Source organism: Danio aesculapii, chromosome 13 (genome assembly GCF_903798145.1).
Source record: "Danio aesculapii chromosome 13, fDanAes4.1, whole genome shotgun sequence".
In the NCBI taxonomy this organism is placed as follows: Eukaryota; Metazoa; Chordata; class Actinopteri; order Cypriniformes; family Danionidae; genus Danio; species Danio aesculapii.
The window spans coordinates 41,504,167-41,528,354 of NC_079447.1; the positions used below are offsets into that span (position 1 = coordinate 41,504,167).

Below are 24,188 nucleotides of genomic sequence, written 5' to 3' on the forward strand. Positions count from 1 at the left end.
GCCTGGATCGCTGGTGATTGTGACAATAGTACTAGTTATTTAGCAAGATATTAATAATAATATTGACCTTAAAACAATAAATAAAAACAATGCTTTTATCATGCCCCCCCCCCCCCCCCCCCCCCCCCAAAAAAAAAAGTAATAAAATAATAAATAAATATATTATAGGAAATATTATAGGAAATGTATAGGTTATGTTAAACATCACTTGGGAAATATATATAAAATCATAATAATTTTAATAATAATAATAATAACAACAATAACAATAAAAAAAATAATAATAATAAAGTTAATTACAATATTTATTTATTTATTTAACATATAAGAAATAGGTTATTTTATTAATAGGTTAATAGGAGTTATTTCTGCCATTTGTATTTACACCATTGACAGTTTTGCTCTTTTTCCACTCATTGCTTCTCCACAAAAGCATTAATGCAGCACTCATTTCATAGGCTACAATGAATAAGCGTGTTAGTGTGAGAAGAGACAATATGTATGAAGTAATCTCTTCTGTCATGTCCTTCTCGTGCACCGAGCACTTAGTTTTACCGATCCTCTTTCACTGCCATGAAAGGCAATCTGCAGTGATAAAGCTATCAACAGATATGGCACTGCTGTGTTTCTGGCTAACCGTTTCAATTTTCCCTTTATCCAGAGAGACTCGCTCAGATGTCCGAGATGGACAGAAGCTGATGTCGACCGCAAACTGTCTGTCAGAAATGAAATTACTAAAGGCATTCTATTTAATGATGTCTACTGGACTGGGGAAAATAAGAGATGTGTGTGTACAAAATCAAATCATTCTCTTTTCTTAGGTCCAGAACGCTTGCAATAAAATGACCTTACAACACGAAAAGCTATCCAATCGGGCTGAAAAACAACTGTAAGGACAAAATACTTTGAACAATTTTTTGATTTTCTCTAAATCATTCATTCATTCATTCATTCATTCATTCATTCATTTTCCTTCAGCTTAGTCCCTGATTTATCAAGGGTCACCACAGTGGTAATACTCTGGCATATGTTTGACACAGTGGATGCTATTCCAATGGCAACCCAGCACCCAGGACTGGGAAACACCCATACACACTCTCATTCACACACACTCATTCACTACACCCAATTTAGTTCATTCAATCCACCTATAGCGCATGTCTTTAGATTTTGGAGGAAATCAGAGCACCCTGATTAAACCCATGCGAACACGGGGAGAACATGCAACACAGACAACTCCACACGGAAATGACCAACACAGGCTCATTGTGAATACGTACCCCCATATACATTTCTGGAGAGCACAAATTTTGTAGCCAGAGATACGTATGGCTTCATTTCGTTTTTCAAACAAATGCTACGGGATGGTATGACACTGCCAGCGGCTACTGTTTCTTTTTTCTCTACCAGCTGATCACCTACCTCCGTGTGGATGGCTTTTCCGCAGTTACCAGTTTCACCATCTGAAGATCTGAAAACGTGGTAAAATTCAGGTGGCTTTTCTTTTTCTAGATTGCTTTTGAAAACACTGTCGGTTGGGTTTTGGGAAAGGGGTGAGTGGGGACATTGGTCAGTCAACAGTGGTGGATTTATGATATTAATGAGAGCAGGCGCGAATAGCACTTGCAAGAGAAATTTGAGACCTGAAAAAGCATACACAGCAGCCTCTGGTGGATTCGTGATAATAAAAACTGCAAAAAGTACCTTCTGGGACTTTGCACTCTCTAAAAATATATACAGGGGTATGTATCCATAATGAGCCTGGGTTTGAAATTACTCCTAGCCCAGCCGGGACCTGAAACAGCGACCTTCTTACATTGATGCGACAAGTGCTAACTACTGAGGGGCAAATTAAAAGTATGTGTATCTACTAAGAAGATGTCATAGTCCACCATGCTTATTTTTTGTTGTTGTTGATTTATTTATTAATTAGATTTCAATCCTATTTAACAATCTGGATCTAATACATCTGTATTGACTGAGATTTTTATAGAAATGATTTTCAATCCAAATAAATGAATGAAACACTATTTGAGAGACTACTATACATGAGGTCTGGTACATTTCAGCAGGTTCTGCTGTTTCTTTCAACATATAGTAATAGTATTGTAATAAACTACTAGTAAATGAACATTTTCTCTTTATTTACTCACCCTCAAGTTGTTCCAGCCCTTTTTATTTTTTTATTTTTCTATTGAACACAAAGTAAGATATTTAGAAAAAAAACTGGTATTTTAACACTTAAAGCTGGAGAAACAAATACTATGAAAGTCAAATAGATGCTGGTTTTCAAGATTTTTCAAAACTTATTTTATGCTCAAAAGAAAAACGAAACTAAAACAGGTTTGTGACAAGTGGCAGGTGAGTAAATGATAACAGAATTTTAAGTTTAACCTTTTAAATGTCAGATAATCACATTCACATCACTGTTTCCACACATGTTTTAGGTGCTACAAAATTGCATTGGTCAAAAACATAACATTAGCCTGGCCTAAGTTGTACTGTTTCTTAAAAGGATAATTCACCCAAATATGAATTTGACCTCATCATTTAAACTCAGTCATGTGGTTTTTAACCTTTATGTGTGTCTTTCTTTTTTTAGAACACAAGAAGATATTCTGTAGTATGCCGGATGAAAGTGAATGGGTGTCAGCTACCATTATTTTTCAAAATATCTTTATTTGCGTTCAACAGAAGAAATAAATGTTTTGAACAAGTGAAAGGTGAGTAGATGATGACAGAATTGTAATGTTTGTGTGCATTATCCCTTTAAGAAAAACAATTAATAAATTACATGGTTGGTAACTAGTAGACTTAGAAAAACTTTATTAAGGAGCAAGAATTATAGCTAATGAGAACTGTTTCTGATGTTAACACTGACACAGCAAAAACACCCATGAATCATGATAATGCTAACTGTAATTACTGACAAACAATGACAGAAATATCACTAGCCTTCAAGTGAATGTCCTTACTTTGGATGAAATCATCAAAAGATCAAAACTTCAACACAAAATACACGTAGCTAAAAATGTGTTCCTGTGCAATTCATAAAATCTCATTGAATAATCTAATAAGTAAATAAATAGCAAAAAATGTAAGTCCAGCAGTATGCTCTGGATGTAGACTGAAAAAATCCAGAAGCAGTGAGGTACTGAACCACAGTACCAAGCTAAATATAATTCTGTTCCACACGGATGAGCAAATCCCCTCATGTTCTGCCCCCAAACCAGCCCTGATCTCTGAGCTGAAGTCATCCTGAGAGCAACTGATGACCCTCAGGGAGCGGAACAAGCAGGAAACAATCTTTCCCAAACTGATGATTGCTTGCTGATTCTCCTACTGTTACAGATTAACAAGGCTTGTTCGATCTGGATTAAAACTGATAACCAGGTAATGGTAAACCAGATTTGTGATTAATAGGAAGAGATACAAATAATGGCAAGCATTAAGGTAAAACATGTGTAAACTGTGTTGGCAATATGCCATTAATCTCAATTTTTGTAGTTAGCCTTTCAGTTTATTATGGATGGAAAAAAGAATGGCTGCAATTACTGGATTTGAAATGTGTGTGTGTGTGTGTGTGTGTGTGTGTGTGTGTGTGTTTTGGATTGCAGCTTGTTTTGTGGCTGCCATGTAGTGTTGTTTTATTATTCTATCTATCTAATTTTAATTCTATTAATCTATTCTTTCTTGAATTTAAAAAATATATATTATTTTAATTAATCAATAACCGGTGTGTGACGAGATGCATAATTCACAAGACGAGACGAGACACAAGATTGGGTTGACAAGAACGAGACAAGAAGAGATTTTTATACTATTTTTTGGAATCCTCAATGATGAATCCTCAATCTCATAGCCCGAGATCTCGTCACACTCGTAATATAAATGGAAAACTGGGAAAAAAACAATAATAAATCACAAAAAGAAAAACTGTTTAGGTGCTTTTTTTTAAATCAACTTGTAATGAATGTTGTTTTACTTTTATTTTAAGAAATTTTATGCTGTAAAGAACTAGCAAATGCTGCAAATATTTTGCTAACATATGAATGGAAAATACTTTTAAATATTAGCAAAATATTTGCTAATATTTGAACGAAAAATTTATTTTTATTCAACAAAAAAAAAATAAAATCACAAAATGCAAAACTATTTAGGTGCTTATTCTAAATAAACTTGTAATCAATGTTATTGTCTATTTGAATGAATTATGCCATAAACGACATGCAAAGTGATTTACTGACTCGGTAGGTGCAGAGAATACTGTCAAAGAGCCGTGTGTGTATGGAATATCCTGTCTCAAAATGCGGCTAAGTCCTATACAACAGTAATAGTTTAATTATGCAGTTTACATCTCTGTACAGCACTTCAATATTGTTACTAAAATAGAAATCTTATTTTAATCTGTGTTTACGCCGATTACGACTTTAAGCATATCTAAAGTGCTCTTCCATCTCATGGTTAATTTGTGTGGTGACAGTTGTAGCAGCCTTTGCTTTTGGACGCAACTTTTCAACTCTGGTGAAAAAACTTACGTCGATTTGCCTCAATTTGCAGTTAAAATCCAATCCTGCCTCCAATCTTCAATGCTAATTTCACCCTCACGCTGCATTACAACAACTCACAAGACAACTTATTACCTCGACGTGATTTAGTCATGCAAGATCTCATAGCCCGAGATCTCGGCACACCCCTAAAAACCGGTATTATTGTTTTATTTAGTTCAAATTTAAATTAAAACTAAAATATAATAATCAAAAACTTGGGAAAGTATTTATTTGTTATTAACATCACACAGGAAGAATTAAATTGAAATTCGAGCAAATTAGGAAAATAGCATAAATAAATAAATAAATTAATTAATTAAGGGCGACGCAGTGGTGCAGTAAGAAGTGCTGTCGACTCACAGCAAGAAGGTTGCTGGTTCGAGCCTCGGCTGGGTCAGTTGGCATTTGTGTGGAGTTTGCCTGTTCTCCCTGAGTTCGTGTAGGTTTCCTCCGGATGCTCCGGTTTCCCATACAGTCCAAAGACATGCGGTACAGGTGAATTCGGTAGGCTAAATTGTCCGTAGTGTATGAATGTGAATGAGTGTGTGTGTGGATGTTTCCCATAGATAGGTTGCGGCTGGAAGGGCATCCGCTGCATAAAAACATGCTGGATAAGTTGGCGGTTATTCCGCTGTGGCGAGCTCGGTTTATTAAAAGAGACTAAGCCGAAAAGAAAATGAAATGAATAAATAAATTTGTGAATTTGTAAAAATTGTCATGCAGTTTTTGATTGTCATGCAGTGTTATAAATTATTTACTCTTATTGAATGTAGTATAGTTTTTGTATTACATTTATATCAAAACTAGATTAAAGACCTATCTGTTCAGTAAAGCATACACTTAGTGCACCACTTAGGGGGCTTCCACACAGGTTATGCATCTTGCTGATATACACTGTGAACATCAGCTACGCTAATTATTTTCTTTATTCTCCATTTCCACCTGGGGATACTCTTCCCGAGGCCCCCAGACTATGCAGAGTCACTGATTCGATCCAAGACCAACGACGAGATGATCCCAAGGTTTCCATATCCTGGACCTGGCCGAATCCTGAACAACTACTGCGATGGTCATGGAAGAGTGGAGAACATGAGACTGTTTCCTATGACGCTCCAGAGACAGACGAGTCTTCGCTGAGGCCAGCTTCCAGCCTCCGCCACTGAGACTGCAGCTCTGCACAAGACGTTTGGCCAGCGGAGAAATTAAAATGGTCGTGCCCAACTGAGTCTGGTTTCTCTCAAGGTTTTTTTTCTTCACTTCCGCCTTTAGTGAAGTTTTTTTTCCCTCTCCGCTGTCGCCACTGGCTTGCATGGTTCAGGATCTGTAGAGCTGCGCATCGATGGATTTGCTCTTCAGTATTTGGACTCTCAGTAGTAATTATTAAACCACACTGAACTGAGCTAAACTGAACTGAACTTAAACACTACAAACTGAACTACACAGTTCCTATTTACTGTGACCTTTTATGTGAAGCTGCTTTGACACAATCTACATTGTATAAGCGCTATACAAATAAAGGTGAATTGAATTGAATTGAATTATTTCATTTGTATTTATTCATTTCTTTTATTGATTTCGTTTATATTTTTGAATTAATGTAAATATGTTTGCATTTTGACTATTTTGTTTAGGATTTGCATATTTAAAATATTATACTTAAAAATGTAATACAATAGAATATTGGCAAACTAACATATACACATCAGTGTCACATGATCCTTCCACATGAAACCCCTTAATCAATATGCTCAAGAAACATTTCTTATTTAATCAGTGTTGAAGACAATGCTTGCTGCTTAATAAATTTAGAAAAAACTGTGATATTTTTAAGATGAAAAATAGAATCTTCAAAAGAACAACGTCTATTTCACATCAAAATCTGGTGTAACATTATACTGTCACATTGTTCATCCTTGCTCAATAAAATATCATAAAATGACAACTTAAGCATTTCAGCATTGCTCATTTGATTAAGCTGGTACAGTGTGTTCAACTCTTTCAAAGCGAACACAGCATAATAAATGAAGAATCTCCGGCAGCAGAGAGAAATAGAGAGTGGAAGAGGATTGAGTGACTGTGAAGGAGATGCTGCAGACAGTGGAAAAGTGAAGACTGATGGTGATGAATGCAGAACACAACTCCAACTGTGATAGCAATCACTCGCATGTCAACGGTTCAGTTGAGCCACAGAGCCGACGGCGACACGGCAATCTCTCACACACACTTCATCCAGAGCACATCACCTGTGGACGAGCCACTACAGCCTTGACCTGCACTATTAACCCACATGAGGTATGAAACCACATAAAATACTCTCAAACCACACGTAACCTTTGCTGACAGACATGATGACATAGAGATAATACAAAATGAATTGAGGGCAAAATTATTAGTCCTCTGAATTTCGTTTTCTTTTTCAAATAATACCCGAGCGATGTTTAACAGAAAAGTATTTTACAGCATTTCCTATAGTATAAATATTTTTTTCTCTCCTGGAGAAAGTCTTATTTTTTAGCTTGGCTTGAATAAAATTAGCTTAGATGTTTTTGTTTTGTAATATGTTTAAAGGTATATATTACTAGCCCCCTTAAGAATTCAACCCAGGCTCACTCTGAAAACGTACCGCTATATTTAACATTTCTGGAGAGTGGCAAATACGTCCCAGGAGGTACGTCTTTTTGCAGTTTTTATTTTCGCGAATCCACTAGAGGCCGCTGTATATGCTTTTTCAGATCTCAAATTTCTCTCGCGAGTGCCATTCGAACCTGCTGTTGCAGCTTAAATCCACCAGAGGCCGCTGTCAACTGACTGACTGATCGACTAACCCACCCACTTCCCTTAACCCAACCGACAAAAAGCAATCCAGAAAAAGAAAATCCCTCACCTGATTTTTACCATGTTTTCAGAATTTACCTCATTCTCACCCTGCTATTTACGTGTTTATTTTTGGGATTCTGTTTTTGTCTTATCCACTTTCTGGAACCGTTCTTCACCAGACTTGAACCCCGTCCTTGTGGTCAACTCCACTCTGCATCTCAAGTCCACCAACATACATAGCAAGCTAACAGGACAAACTGGTAACCACCCCGTAGCGTTTGTTTTAAAGACAAAATGTAGCTATACGTACTTCTGGCTGCATAATTTGCGATCTCCGAACACATATATAGGGGTACGTTTTAAGAATGAGCCTGTGTTGCAAGAACTTCATTTTAACTTCAGGAAATTTAAGAAAACAATATTTGGTGGCATAACCCAGATTTTCGATCTCAACAAATAAAAACATCTGCAAAAACTAATTTTAAAAATACGGAAGAAATGTTATCAGAATATTAGTGTGTGTGTGTGTGTGTGTGTGTGTGTGTGTGGCTGAAGTCTGAATTATTAGCCCCCTTGTATATTTTTTCCCCAATTTCTGTTTCTGTTTTTTTTTTCACATGTCTAAACATAATAGTTTTAATAACTAATAGGGTATACACAGAAGTATGCAGAAGGACTTTTAATTTTTCAGTAAACCTGGGTCAAACACTTACAAAATCATTACAAAATCAGCATCGGTTTTCTTTAAAAATCAACAATCCTCACTGTCTGATTAGTATACGATATAAAGTGGATTTCAAAATGTACAAAAAGCACTGCATTACATTACCTTTTCCACGCCACACTGAGAAAATTATGCAAACAATTTATATGTGCTTCATTCAAACAAACTAATACAATATAGTAATGTTCAACTTAATTTGTTTAAATTCAGCCCAAATAAATTGTTTATAACCACTTAACTTTAAAAAAATAAGCAAATTGTTTTCAGTCTTTAAAATATGAAAATTAATTTTACCTCAGTATTTTCAATGGAGTTTCTGTGCTAGCCTGCTGATGCTGACGGTGCGTGTATGTAAACAGCTTTTTTTAATCTCGTTTTACACTTGAACAACTAAATGAATGCTCAAGTCTATTTGACTGATTATATTTAATTACATTACAGCATTAATGCTATGAAAGGAACTGTATAAAATTTTTAAAAGTCATATAAAGTTCACCTGAAGTTTATGGGAAGAACACTAGCTGTGCATATACTCCATTTCTAGTAACTGAAAAAAAATATTGCTTATGAGAGCTAATAACATTGATTATGATTTGAACATGATTTTTTTTAATATATAAAACTGCTTTTATTCCGGCCGACATAAAACAAATAAGCTTTCTTCAGAAGAAAAAATATTATAGGAAATACTGTGAAAAAATCCTTGCTCTGTTAATCATAATTTTGAAAATAATTGAAAAAGACAAAGAAATTCACAGGAGGGCTAATAATTTTGACTTCAACTGTACATGCAAACATGCATAAATAAATAAATAAATAAATATCCCCATGCAGTATGAAACTACATAAAGCACTCACTCTATGAACCACATATAGCTTTCATTGACAGACGAGAGGTACAAGAGAAAAATAGAATGAGAATGAGATTTCATAATCAAAAAGTTGTCTAAAGTATCAAAATTACAATATTTTCTTACTCTTTAATGAATATACTAAAACTATTTCAAATAATGTCAGAATACAAGTCTTTAAAACAGAATACTGTCAAAATCAAAGTAAAAAGTTGAGGAAAAGAAACAGCTGCCATCAAGAACTAAAGACAAAACCACTGTTAAACCTACATGAATAAAAGTTAAGTATTGTTTTAATCAGTTTATTTGTTCTGTCTATTTAAGCTTTATTGGTTGTAAGTTGCTCATTTATTATATCATCAGGCTATTACATTTGTGTTCATTAAAGCTTCTTCTGTAATATTAAAATCAGACTTAAGAATTGAGAAATATATTAGTTATGTGGCCTATATTATTGGCTAAATAGCTTCATTTATTAGAACATAGCAGTGCTTAAAACAACAAGCCAATAGAGTCTGTCTGCAGATTTGCACTTGCACTTGCTGGTTTGCAGTCTCGGACTTGCACTCTCAGGCAACCGCACTTCCTCTGCAAGTGACGTCATTTACAATCGACACCTGTGCCCGCTTGCATGAAAGTCCTTCAGTAATTTAACATAAGGGTGTCCCTGAAGGGGAAAAATCCCTGAGGTAATGAATTTCATTACTCTTACCGAAGTGCCTTTTTTCAACATACAGCTACAGGCGCTGCAGTTGCTATAGTTATGTAAACAGATCGTAACGAACCACGAACACTTGCCTTAAAACAGCTCTGCAGTGCACATCATCTGTGCCGTTTTCTTTCCATTAAGCGAGTCTAGACGATCTCTATATTATGTTTGGAAGATAAAACTGGGCCGGGATAATGTAGAGACTTTTGAAGCTGCACTGAAACTACGATTTCATATGGATGCACTCCTGCGCAGGCACGTATATATTAGTTTATTTATTAAATCGTTCTATTAAATTATTTATCTACAGTCTGTCATCTAAAACATTTTTATTTGGGTGAGAATGCTTGCATTTTAAGTGTCATTTGTTCATTTAAGGGAGCTGATTAGGCAGCCCTAAATTCCTTTTGGGTTTTTTTTAATTTTTTTATTTGTTCTTGGGGAATTTTTTGGTTAAGGACTTTCATGCAACTGAGCTCTGCACTCTCCTGCCACATCACTTGTATCGAAATCTGCATTCCTATTTGCAATCTATATGGGACCTGCTGAATAAAAAATTGTTTCCCAAGTCGTTCAAGAATCATTGCTGTGAGTTCATAATGTGTATCCGTTAGTTGTAATGCTACAACTCAAATTTGCATTGGTGTTTTTGTTTTCATAATACTCTGTGTATATTTAGACCCGATAGTATATATAAATAAATAATAAGCTTTGCTGGTATAAATGTTAATAGTAGCCTGCTTTGGTAAAGTTATTTTAAAGCATTATAATCATATGACTACACAAACAGCTTTTCCGGGGTGGGGGGGGGGGTATCTGTCATGGTATACAACTTACGTACTTAGAATTATTTGACAACGTCATCACTAGCAACGCAAACGAACTGGAAACTTACTTCTGGTTTATTTGTGTCGATTGCAATTGACGTGACAGGAGAGTGCAGGTGTCAATTGTAAATGACGTCACTTGCAGAGGAAGCGTGGGTGCCTGAGAGTGCAAGCCTGAGAATGCAAGCCTGAAAGTGCAAGTGCAAATCTGCAGCCAGACCCTTCTCCAACTAGCAGTGTCAGCTGGGTGTCAGCTGTGATGGGAGAGTGAAAGTGGCGGGTAAAGTGAAAATTTGACTGGACCAATAGTAAAAAACCTTAATCTTAAGGCATGAGGTTAACTCTGACAAATGAAGAAAATAAGACGTTTGAATTTAAACTGTTCAGTACTTAATGTTGTGGTTATATTTCTGCATTGTATTAAACATTGTTTTTTTTTAAACCAAGTATCTTTTTTGTATTTTTTAAGGTTTTATAGAAAAATGAGAAATACCAGTATTGTAATAACACTATAAACAAAAGCTGAAATATGTTGAAGAAAAAAAAAACAGTTTAATCTCTCTCTCCAGTCGATAAAGCAGTCATTTAAAAGAAAGACAAAACTTCGCTCACTCTGGCTGGCAGGGGGAAATATTATTTTCTCTTTATGCACCAAATAGGCCAATAAATCGGAGGGATGGATGATTTTATTTTGAAAGCAGCTTGACTGGATGTCCATCAGCCGCGATGAAGGTCAGAGTGGGTTCTTCTCCGGTTACTCAGATCAGTCTATAGATGACTGTGGTCCTGATGAGGACAATTAAAGGCTCGTGTTACACTCTCATCTATATGTGGCTATGGTAAAACTGCATTAATGGGAATGATTCACAGCCACAATCAATAGAGAGCTGATACTAACAGACCACGGTGCAGTTGCACTCTCTCATAGGGCACAGCATGGTCTGACTGAGGGTTGCTGGGAAGACTGATGACTGCGATGGTTTACTCACTGACTCATTATAAGCAGCACCACCTGTTCTGGACCTCCACGGTTATTGTGGAACGCAAAGCAGAAAGGCAAAAGCAGAGTTTGCAGCAGTATTGGGGGCATACATTTTAAAGTGAATAGATCTTGGAGTTATAGGGCTCAGTAACTACTCTAATTCAGGCCCACACTATTTGAGTAAAGGTGGAAACAGGACAAAATAAAGAGCTAGAAATATATGCCTCTGAATGTCTGGGATCAATAAGATAATTTCTATTTCAAAGGATCACAATAAAAACAATAAAATAACAAATAAGGTGCCATGTTTTGAGAAATGTTTAAAGAAAAGTGTAAAAAATACAGATTTGAAATTAGGAAGAAATGTTATGATAACTTCAAACACTGCATGTCTAAATAGTTGAAGACAGATTATTATCCATATTGAAAAAAGCTAACCCAATAGCTGTTTAACATAGATAAAATAACCAATAATAACCGACATAACATATTTTAATAACCGATTTCTTGTAACTAATGTATTTTGCTATTCGTTGCCACATTGACAGTAAATATTGTTTAACTGGTTACTAGTTAATAATAATAGTAAAAATAACTAACTAGTTGCAAGATATTAGTATTCAGCTTCAACTGGTATTAGTTTAACTTGGAATGTTATAATAATTAGGCAAGTCATTAGACAACAGTGGTTTGTTCTGTAGCCAATTGAAAAGAAATTCTTAAAGGGACTAATAATACTGACCTTAAATATATATATATATATATATATATATATATATATATATATATATATATATATATACATATACATATATATACATATATATATACACATACATATATACATATATATATATACACACATACATACTTTTCATTAAAAAAACTGATTAAATTGAACTAACCATAACTAATTTCAAACTAATTCAAGCCAAACTAAAAGAAATAACACTCCAGAATAAATAAAAAAAGATATACACAATAGGACTTCGAAGATTTTATTGGTCTGTTAAACACCACTTTAAAAAAAATTCAAAGGAGGGCTAATAATTTTGCCCTAATCTGTCTGAATTTTAAAGAATTGTGTTACTAAAGACTGTAGAATGACTGCTGAAACTGCTGAAAAAAATCTGCTTTGCCATCAAAGCATTAAAATAAGTTCACAATATATTAAACAAAAATAATAATAATAATAAATGTAATAATAGTTCAAGGCGACATGGTGGCTCAGTGGTTAACACTGTCGCATCACAGCAGGAAGGTCACTGGTTCGAGTCCGGGCTGAGTCAGTTGGCATTTCTGTGTGTAGTCTACATGTTCTCCCCATGTCTGTGTGCGTTTCCCCCACAGTCCAAAGACATGCGCTATAGGTGAATTAAATAAACTAAATCAGCTGCAGTCTATGTGTTTGTAAATATAAGAGTGTATGGATGTTTCCCAGTACTGGGTTGCAGCTGGAAGAGCATCCGCTGTGTAAAACTGGAAAATATGATGGATACCTTGGCAGTTCATTCCTCTGTGGTGACCCCTGATGAATAAAAGGACTAAGCTGAAGGAAAATGAATGAATGAATAATATTTCAAGATTTTACTGTTTTGAAAAATATACAAATAATTGCAGCCTCCTGAGCATAAGAGTCTTCATAAAAGAATTGAAGACTCTTCGTAAAAGTCTTTTCATTAATAAATGAACTTTTGAAAAGATTGGTAGTGCCTTTTCAATGCCTAAAATTGTGTAATATCATGAATGTACTGTAGGATTTATGCGATAGGTCACCATAAGCACAAAAAACAGTAACAAATACTCTGAAAAATATAATATTTTACCAGCTAAAACACATTTCTCTGGATAACCTAATCAGAGAATGACATAAACACTGAAAAGCACAAGAATTTAAAAATAGTTCAGTTCATAGATGAGAATTCTGAGAGAATGAAGATATTTAGTACGGTTTGCCAGCGCTTTTCTAATGCACTCCAAAATAATTGATGAGCGCAAAGACTCACGGATCATTAAACTTATGGTTTACGCTCACCGCCCTATTTGGATACGAGGGCTTAGAAAGCCTGACTTGAAATCAAAAACAAATTTCATGGGTGATATTTACAGTAATTTGTTGTGGTGATGAAGGTATTGATGATCATGATGCTGTTTTGATCAAAGTCACACAACATGAAGAAAAATTTAATCATTTTACAACTTTATCATTCATCATATATGATGAATTCAAATAAAAAAGCTCATCAGATTAGGGTAAAACATGATATCAGTTATAAAATCTAACAAAAGGCACTCTAATAATGAGAGCTGAAACTAAACTTTGCACTTTTTAAACTCAAACAAATACATACACAATGGCTTATAAGCATATCACATAAGTCATTGTGTATAGATCAAGACTAAGCAAAAGAAAATGAATGAATTAATTAATATAACGTATGCAGAAAATATTATATATATGTAGTGTTGAGGGTAACACGTTATAAGTAACACACGTTATGTAATAATATTACTTTTCCAAAGTAAGGAGTAATATAACGCATTACTTTTAAAAATAAGTAATATTATTTGAGTTACTTAAAAAAAAATACTTTTTACCTTGCTTTAACAAAATATATAGTGTAATAAAAATTACCTTAGATTGAATCCCACACTCAATGAAAGAGAGAGCGTGGTGCGAGAGAACAGGCGGTCGTCTCGAACACATCATCATTATCGCGTGTCTTTTGACACAGCAGATGAGTCAGTGTACTGTTCTACTAACTGAATCTACTGACTGAGTAACTGTTCTACTAACTGATTTGGGTTTGTTTAGAGTAGGAGGGCGTATCCGGCATGTTCTAAAGACGCAAACCGTTTTAAAACAAACTAGTAAAACAATTAAATTAAAATTAAAACAAACGATTCATTCACGAATCCCCCGTCATCACTACAGACAAAAACAGAAACAATAGCAGGCCGGAGACTTACACCCGCACCCCACTTTCAGCTGTGATTGACATCAGTTCACGTTCTCCTTGCAAAACAATTAATTCGAGTTGAGGCGGTGCAGCCACTGTCTAACATTACTGTGAGACTTCAGTTTGTACTATAGTAAGATTTTTTTCTCTTTTGGGAAATGAAACACACATTTGTTAAGACCACGTGAACCAATTTATTTAATAAAACTCAAAGATTTATTTTGATTTGTGGATTTTTTTATCGTCTTCCTGTTCATTTTGTTATTTAACATTTTAAAGGTTTAAAATCTGTTTTTGCCTTAATAAATTATTTCTTTAGAACTCTTAGGCTTTATTGCAGTCTTTACTGTGTAAATTAAATTAAAGGTGTAGGTTCTATAGGTGGTTGTTAACTGCAGAGCTTCTCTATTAAAAAGGTGAAAAAACACCTGCAAGTTCTGAAAGAGATCAAACCTCAGGCCGGTTAAGAAAAGTAATGCAAAAGTAACTCAAAAGTAACGCAACGCATTACTTTCCATAAAAAGTAAATAAGTAATGCAATTAGTTACTTTTTGGGGGAGTAACTCAATATTGTAATGCACTACTTTCAAAAGTAACTTTCCCAACACTAGGTATAAGTCTAAATAAAATGCTCATAAGACTACATAAAACATGATATCAGACCTAGGTCCAAAGAAGCCCTGACTAAAGCAGTTTTGTTTACATTAACTTAGTGTTAGGATTCTGTTTCTCCCTGTCATATGTTACATGTGCTCTTTTGTTGTATCATGTGATTCCTTTGTTCTGTTTTCCCGCCTTCATTAGCATTCATTGGTTTCACCTGTGCTCACTCCCCTGTTTGTTTGTCATTAGTTAATCATGTCTTGTGTATTTATCCGCTTGTTAAATTGAGATCTATCAGTGACGCGTGGGCACACTGTTTCCGGGTCTAAGCCACTACTCATTTGAATTGAGAAAATATTCATTTATGGCCACTTTTTAGTCCTATCACACATTAAAGTAAATTTTATTTAAAATCATGGTGTACACATCAGTCTCTAGACTTGTCACATCACAAATACCAAAATTGTAACAATTTATAAAAAAATGCATCAATTTCTGGCCATCGGATATTAGGCATGGATCTATATATTGATATCGATTTTTGAAAGTATTTCAGTGCTTTGGAAATGTTTATTTTTACCATTCGATGAGTCTCCCCATATAACTTGATAGTGCATTTAGACCCAGAAGCCACTTAGCATGACATCACACTTAACAAGCGGATACTCCTGAGTGTTATTCCTACAGCCATTGAAGTGTTTGTGAATAAGTAAGATGTTTTTGATAATTCCTGTGTGTTTGTGGAGAGTGCGCAAGTGACACTTCGAAGCAAAAGTGAAACTGTTAGGACACTGAACTAAAAAAAACATGTAAAATGCAGCATGAATTAAAGTAAGAAAATTCTGACAAACTTTTAAATATTGAAGATAATATAGTTAAACACGCTTGTTTGATTTTCTTTGGCAACTGAAGTAACGTTAGAAAGAGTTTTATATTTATTCATATATAAAGTGGTTATCAGTAAAAGCACAATCTAGTTACTTAAAGCCACAGGTCAGATTTTCTGCCAGAGAATGATTGCCTAATTCTGAAAATCAGCATTATTTTTGTTAATAGTCTTAGTTAATAGTTTTAGTCTTTGATTTTAGTCTCATCAACAACAATGCAACCTTGAAACACAGGGCATTTTAGACTGAATATATGAAGCATACACCCAAGGTAGCAGTTGATCTTACCTGTATTTTGACTGGCCATGAGAAGTTGCTGACATACACATGGAAAGTGATATTGGGATTTGCAAGAAAGGAGAAGGTCTCGCAGGAGAAACTGTCTCTGTACTCTTTGATGTTAGTCTTGGACACTATAGGGAATTCCTCCCCGGAGATCGTACCTGCTGCAGGGACAATAAAAAAACACAGTGTCAGCCAACAACAATGCTTGCATACAAAACACTCTGCAAAATTAAATATGGCCTATTATTCTGATCAACCCTTCAACTTCACAACATCTGAGTAATGCAGATCTATTTTATTACTACAAAGAGCTGAACTTGAATGACAGCATGACCAATGGTGAAAGTGTCATACAAATAAAACATTTAAAATGTCTTTTTAAATGTTTAAATAGTTAAACAAGTAGTTTAACCAAAATTAAATAAATTAATTTTAAAAATCAGTCATTATGCATTGATGGTGTTGTTCAACTGACGCATGAACATCTTTTGATTTTGAACCAAAAAAGGAAAAACAAAATGGGGTAAATTTCCTAATCATCATTCCTCAGTAGAAAAAAAGACAAAACCTTGGCCTTCGGTGGTAGAAGTCAATGGTTAAGTAGCGCAGACTGTTGCATGCCCATTTAGGACTTTTTGGTGAGGCTGTGGATTAATGTTTAAATCATGTTTAGTTTCTGGTGACCGACAGTTTTGTTTCATTAAACCTTAATGTATCATCATGATCAATAAGTATTAAAGTTGTTTTGTGAGAGAAAAGCACAGAGTTACATTCTTTCAGTAAATTATCCCCTCTCTGGTACTCATTTAGGGTAGTTTATTGATGGTCTCAACGAGAAACTTTGTAGCATTCATTCATTCATTCATTCATTCATTCATTCATTCATTTATTTATTTTCTTTTCGGCTTAGTCCTTTTATTAATCAGTGGTTGCCACAGTGGAATGAACGGCTAACTTCCTTTCTTTCATTCATTTTTTTTTTTTTGGCTTAGACTCTTTATTAATCAGGGGTTGCCACAGTGGAATGAACCAGCATATGTTTTACACAGCGGATGCCCTTCCAGCTGCAACCCATCACTGGGAAACACCTATACACAGAAAATTTTAATTATTTTTGATATCAACAGCATATATAATAATACTAATAATTATGATGATTACAAAAAACATTATTTGTAAAAAATAAAACATTTTCTCCTGAAAACAGCCAAAGAGCTTAAAATGACCAAAAGGAGACACTCAATAGAACATTCCATTGCAACAGAAGCGCCCAGCAACAGCCCCGCCATTCCGCCATTTTGGAGTGAAAGCGATCGGCTGTCCATTAGATCTCATTGCTGTCGCGATGGCAAGCAATCTTTGTTTTTTATTTATTTATTTATTTAAAAAGCGCATTAAAGCTGAGATACAACCTGAAAGACGACAATACAACACTTACTATCACAATCCTCAGCACTTTGTAATAGTTTATTTTCCAGCCTTATAATATGCTGTTGTTCTATTGGAATTTTCATTCCAAAATGGCGGCCCCGCCATCTAGTGGCTGTTTCCCAAATCGCACTAGAGTGTCGCCTTTTGGTGATTCTATGCTCTTTGAAACAGCTGTGTGCCTTTGATGTTGTAACTAAATGAAAATGTACAAGACAAGTTTGGCACTTGTACAATGTACAAGTTTGGCATTTGTTGCCTTGCTCAAGGGAATCACCTTAGCTGTGGTATTGAGGGTGGTGTGAGTGCTGGTTATTCACTCCCCTCAATTATAACTCCTGCCTGTGCCAGGACTTGAATCTGTGACATTTGTAACCATTAGGCCACGGCTGATCACCGTTATACCTGAGCTTCTATTATATGACTTGTTTTCCAGCTTTGCTGGAAGTGTACCACTTCATTTCTGTCTAGTTTCTGATTTTGATGATGAATTTTGGCCATTTCAAAACAAAGTATCCAGAGATCCCAAAAGTCCATGAATATGACTTTTTTATGTATTAAAATAAAATTAAGATAGCATGCCAGTTTTTTTATATCTAGTAGGGCTGCACGAATAATAGAAAAAAGATCACGATCTCGATTCGACCCTCCTCATGATCTTAATTCAGCATTTCTACGATTCAGCCAATTATATTAGGGTCAGGAGAGAAGCATAAAGATGGTCACACAAGTCTTGACGGTGTTTTATATACGTTGCTCAGGGCACCTCCAAATGGTGTTGAAAGAGTCACCTACTGTTTAATTAAGGTATTTTTCACCCAAAAAATTGTCATTTCTGTATTCATGTAATCCTTTATTCGCGGCCATGAAATCACACGTGAGCTGACCATGAGCTGTGTGTTTTATCACAGAGAAGACGTTTGTGAATGATGTCTACTTTAAAGAACAGAACCTGCATAGGCTGTAAATAACAGATAATAAAGTTGTAAATAACATTCAGTTTGTCGCACAGAGTGATTGTTTGGGAGCCACGTGGGAAGTATGATGTGCATGTATGTTTTTTTTTTTTTTTTTTTGCTTATAATGATGGCAGCCATGACATGAACTGCACTCAGCAGTGAAAGTAAAATTAAAAGTGTGCACATCATTTAAATGATCATATTGCATTTTAGAGTTATGGTTACGACAATCTTTTTTTTTTTTCTTTTATAGCGAACACAGTGTTGTGGGTGAGAAATGCTTAACAGTGTCAGTATAACTACTCTAGCCTATATAATGCAGGAGTTATTTTGATAATGACAAATGTCTCGATTTACCAAGAAAAAATGGTCTAAATAATGTTGTCAATGACAGATTGCAAGCAAGTGTCTCAAACATAATTCAACTTCAGAGTTATGAATAGTTGTATTCTAATGCCATCACTTTACCAAGCATTAACGACTAGGACAAATTTAAAGTCTATTCAAGTCCACAATTCCAAGTCTTTACAAAATGTATCATTTTAGCCAATACTAAACCTACACATACTGTAGCCGTAATATTATTATTATTTATCTTACCATATGTTTGAGAAATACCAACATTAATAATAACCTACTCATATTAACCTTTATTTTACATCTACAGAATCATGAGAAAACTGTGATCTTTATTCCAAGCATATAAAATCATGATTATCATTTTAGCCAGAATCGTGCAGCTCTAATATCTAGTGTTGAACGTAGTGCAAAGTCTTAACAAATGTTAGCATTTGTGGGTCAAAAAGACCCCAGGGACCAGAAGTTTAAAAAATTTAAATATGCACAAATATAATGCCAAGAAAAATAAAGCAAAATTTCTACATAGAGTTGAATATTAAATGAAAATTAGAAAAAAATGAAGATAATTTCTTATTTTGATAGATATTCATATTTTCCTTTGCCTCCTTTTTTCAGTGAATTGTAGCACTAATACAACCTCACGAAGTAAGAGACCAACGTACCAACTGTTACAACACAGACTTGCAGAAGCCATGAAAAATATGGCACATGGCACCATTCAGCAAGATTTTTTCAACCCTTTATTAAAATTTAATGCTGCTTGCTATTCAGTACCATCAAATACTCACATTTGAGCAAGACCATTTTTAAAAATTCTCTTATTGTGCTTCAAAAAACATGAGTAAGACCGTAGGGTATTAGAACAACACCATGGTGAGTAAAAACATTTTTTTTTTCTGCTTGTCTTTTTGCTAGTTTTTAGCTCCTTTTGAAATTACTACCAAATTTAACGTTGCAAAAAAGTAGCACACTGAACTGAAGACACTTTTAAGTTGCAAGTAACAAATCGTAATTCAAGAGATTTACAAGTTCAAGAAATCAGTTTTACGACGTACATGCTCTATCATAATACAGTAAATCTTCAACCGCAAATGAACATGAACGTCAGTCAGTCTACACTAATGTATCCCTGATGACCCATAAAGTGACTGTTCCATTAAGATAACTTTTACTTATCAGCAATTTATCACAATGCAATATGTAAAATTCCATTAACCATTTTTTTTTTAGCTCAGTCTTCAATATTTCTATAAATGTGCTCTCATGACAATGACTGTTACACTCGAGCACTATATCTGAATTACTGCAGTGACCACAGGGAGTCTGCTTTATCTGTGTCTATAGGGCAATCTATAACACTTCTCCACATATCTGCTTGTCCTACAGCTTTATTCAAACAGCAACTAAATGAAAAACTAGTCCGCTTAGGCATTTGCCTGTGCAAGAGCAGTGTCTGTGTATCTTAATTGAAATCAAAAAGCATTTTATGAATGCCCTGACAAATGGCTTCACACAGCAGGCCTATACAGCTTAAACTATTTTACAAAGTCATTCAGTCTTTTGGGATTTCTTTATTTTAACATGAAATACTTTACCTGTTGAACCGATGGACCATGTGATGTTGAGGTTGAAATTGTTTGATGCATTAATTGACATATCGAGGTTCTTATTGGTCTGGAAGACAAACAACATAAACAAAAGATTTGTAACACAGAATATACTGTATTTTTACCATAATAACAATAATGTGGATAACATCCATCCATCCGTCTGTTCATCCATCCATCCATCAGTCCAATCATCCATCCATCTGTGCATCAGTCCAACCCTCCATCCAGCAATTGCTCTCTGTCCATCCATTCATCAGTCCATCTGTGCATCAGTCCATCCATCCATACATCAATCCATCCTTCTGTCCATCCATTCATCCATCCTCTAGACTATTTGTGCATTAGTCCTTTTATCCATCCATCTGTGCATCAGTCCAACCATCCATCCATTCATCCATCCATCTCTCCATCTGTCCATCCATCCATTCTTTCATCCATCTATCTATCTGTCTCTCTGTCTGTTTATCTATCTATCATCAATCTACCTGTGCATCAGTCCATTCATCCATCCATCTGTGCATCAGTCCAACCATTTGTCCATCCATCTATCTGTGCATCAGTCCATCCATCTATCCATATGTCTGTCTCTGTCTGTTTATCTATCATCAATCCACCTGTGCATCAGTCCATCCATCTGTCCATCCATCTACCCATCCATCTATCCATCTGTCTGTCTCTCTGTCTGTTTATCTATCATCAATCCACCTGTGCATCTGTCCATCCACCCATCTGTGTATCAGTCCATTCATACATCCACCTGTGCATCAGTCCAACCATTCGTCCATCCACCCTTCCATCTATCCACCCATCCATCTATCTCACTATCTATCTATCTATCTATCTATCTATCTATCTATCTATCTATCTATCTATCTATCTATCTATCTATCTATATATCCACCTGTGCATCAATCCGTCCATCCATCCGTCCGTCTGTCTGTCCATCCATCATCTATTAATCCATCTGTGCATTAGTCCATTCATGCATCCACCTGTGCAGTCCGTCCATCCATTCATCTGTCTGACTGTCCATCCATCATCCATTAATCCATCTGTGCATTAGTCCATTCATCAATCCACCTGTGCATCAGTCCGTCCATCTATCCATCAGTCCATCCACCCATTCCATTCTGTCCATCCATTCATCCATCCATCAGTCCATCTGTGCATCAGTCCATTCATCCTTCTATCTCTGCAGTTCAACCATTCGTCTGTCCGACCATCCATCCATCCATCCATCTATCATCAATCCATCTGTGCATCAGTTCATCCATTTACCCATCCATTCATCAGTGCATCAGTCCATCTATCCATCCATCAATACATGCATCCATCCATCAATCTGTCTGTTCATTAACCTACTGTGCAATTTTGTTTACAAGCTTAACTCATTTTATTTTCCTAATTAAAGGGTAAAGTACAGTAACTATCAAATGACTGGCTGTAATTATGTTGTCACATATTACTTTAGCATCCAGTGTGCTCAAAAAAAAAAAAAAAAAACATCTTGTCATTGTCTTTTTAGGACACAAAAGCTGTTGTTGCAAAGATGCTATTTGGGAACAAAATCCAATACAAATAGTTTAAAAGCTTGTTCCTTAATTATCCGTAAATTCACTGACCTCTTCTGGATTTGCCATGAAGTTAATACCAGTGTAGTGCTGATCGTCTTCCTGAAGCAGACTGAAGGTAAACTGGTAGTCTATCAGTAGATTATCTAGTGAAGTGAAAGAAAAAACAGAGATCTGAAAAAGTATTTAGAAATAAGTCAAACAATTTCAGCATGAACATCCTCAGATTAGCTAACATGTTAAGGTGACTGTTTGGAACAAGTCTTCATGTTCACATCATGCCTAAATCAAAACATCATGGCAATCACAGCTTTCCCTCAAAGTCAAACACAAAGTCTGGTTTAGAGAAAAGCGTTTGATATGATATGAAGGACTTTTTGACAGCTCACATCTGCACGAGCAACTAAAGGTCACCTTGTCCGATTCAATTGTGAAGACGGCATATGATTAAATAGCAACAGACAGAGGAAGGCAGAGGATTGATTTGATTGTCCAGCAGGTCAAAATTAATATCAACTCTGCCGATGGAAGAAAATACTGAACTGTCATTGACAATATTGCACAAAAAATATTTAAAAAAAGAGACTCTCACTGGATTCTAGTTATCATTTATGACCTTTCAGAAATTGGCAGAACCTTTTATAGATTAGAAGCACTTCACAATAAGTCATTTGAAGTGTTTTCCATAGGAATTTTCTATTAAATGATTAGAGACGTAGATAATCGACTTTGAACATCAATTTCAAACTTTAGACCTCAAAATGAACAGCTGCAAACTCACGAAATTAATTGAACAGTCTCTGACACCATACCAATCCAAAGAAAAACTTCCAGGCCTTGTTCATAAGATATTTATCTCTGCATATCCATGCATGACGTAACAAATTCAGACGAAACCATAGCAGATTGGGAAATGTTCACAGAAAGCGAGCGAAACTAAAGGATATTAGGTTCAACAAATAGCCGTGTTCATTCCACAACCACAGAGAGATGAAGAATTACCGCAGATCAGATCAAAGCAGCCCTCTTCAGCTTATCTCTTCCTCTGACCACTCTGTACCCTCTGCCGTCACAGAAATACTGAGATTTTTGCTGGTTATCTTGCGCTTTCTCTTATTTTTCTTGCCTCAGGTATACAGCAAAGCTATGTTTATCCCATGAGGGTCTTTGGTAAACTTCAGAGAGTTTTTTCTGCATTATGAATTGGGACAAATAAGAGCAGAAAATCTAAAATGAAGATCAATAGGCTGGCTGTTTTAAGTAGTATTATATTCATGTATTTATGTCTATGGTGCTTGAGAGGACACTTACAACTGTTATTGCCCACTCTCTTAGACTTCCTGCTGTGATGAATACTTTTGAGTGTGCATCTGTGTTCACTTACATGATTGCATGTAGGGGCTAAAATAAACACTCATCAGGAGCTAGATATTTTTAAATAAAAGGAATTTGTGAGCAGTTGGTCTGTTTTTTTTATGATTTTTTTTTTTATTCACACAATAGCTGTTTTTACTGTTGCGCCTAAAGCAAGTGAGCCAGGGCAAGTCACGTTTCTATAGTCACTTCCGGGGCTTGGTCGGGCCAAAGCAGGGCTTTCTCTGGGCCAGCCTTTTTCGGCCCACCGAATATCTCGGACATAAGTGAGCCAGCTGGGGCTTCGGGGCGCAGTGAAAGCAGAGGCGGTGTTTGCAATATGGTGTGCTGCTGTCATTACACTAGTTTTTCCATCACGCACAAGTACATGTGCCAAAAAAAAAGGGGGCAGAAAAACTACTGGTCAGTTTAAGATATTCCATAAAACACCTTATGGGCTGGGGGTCTTTTGCTTAAGATCGCCCTTATGCTTCCCTTTTAAATTTAAGGCTGTTGCATGAAATAATAATTAAAGTGGTATTAATTTATAAGTGATATTTCTTTGCTTCGTCCTCCTTGGTGTTTCAATAACGCAATATAATCTTTACACAACATTAAAGACAAAGCAGCCAGTAACCTTCAGTTGTCGAGAGTTTTTGTCAAGTTTAAAAGGTTTGTTTGTGCATGAAACATGCGCGTTTAGATGCATGTA

The 24,188-nt window shown here is 35.4% G+C and overlaps 1 protein-coding gene across 2 annotated transcripts in view; it reads right to left on the reverse strand.

The window, feature by feature from the left end:
• atrnl1a (attractin-like 1a) overlaps positions 1 to 24,188 on the reverse strand; it is a 431,550-nt gene that overhangs the window by 198,027 nt on the left and 209,335 nt on the right. For both annotated transcript variants that reach the window (XM_056471227.1, XM_056471228.1), the window contains exons 23-25: positions 22,175 to 22,269; positions 20,538 to 20,616; positions 16,199 to 16,356 (exon numbers count right to left, since the gene is read on the reverse strand). In XM_056471227.1, coding sequence (XP_056327202.1) covers positions 16,199 to 16,356; positions 20,538 to 20,616; positions 22,175 to 22,269 — 332 coding nt within the window. The remainder of the gene's footprint in view (positions 1 to 16,198; positions 16,357 to 20,537; positions 20,617 to 22,174; positions 22,270 to 24,188) is intronic.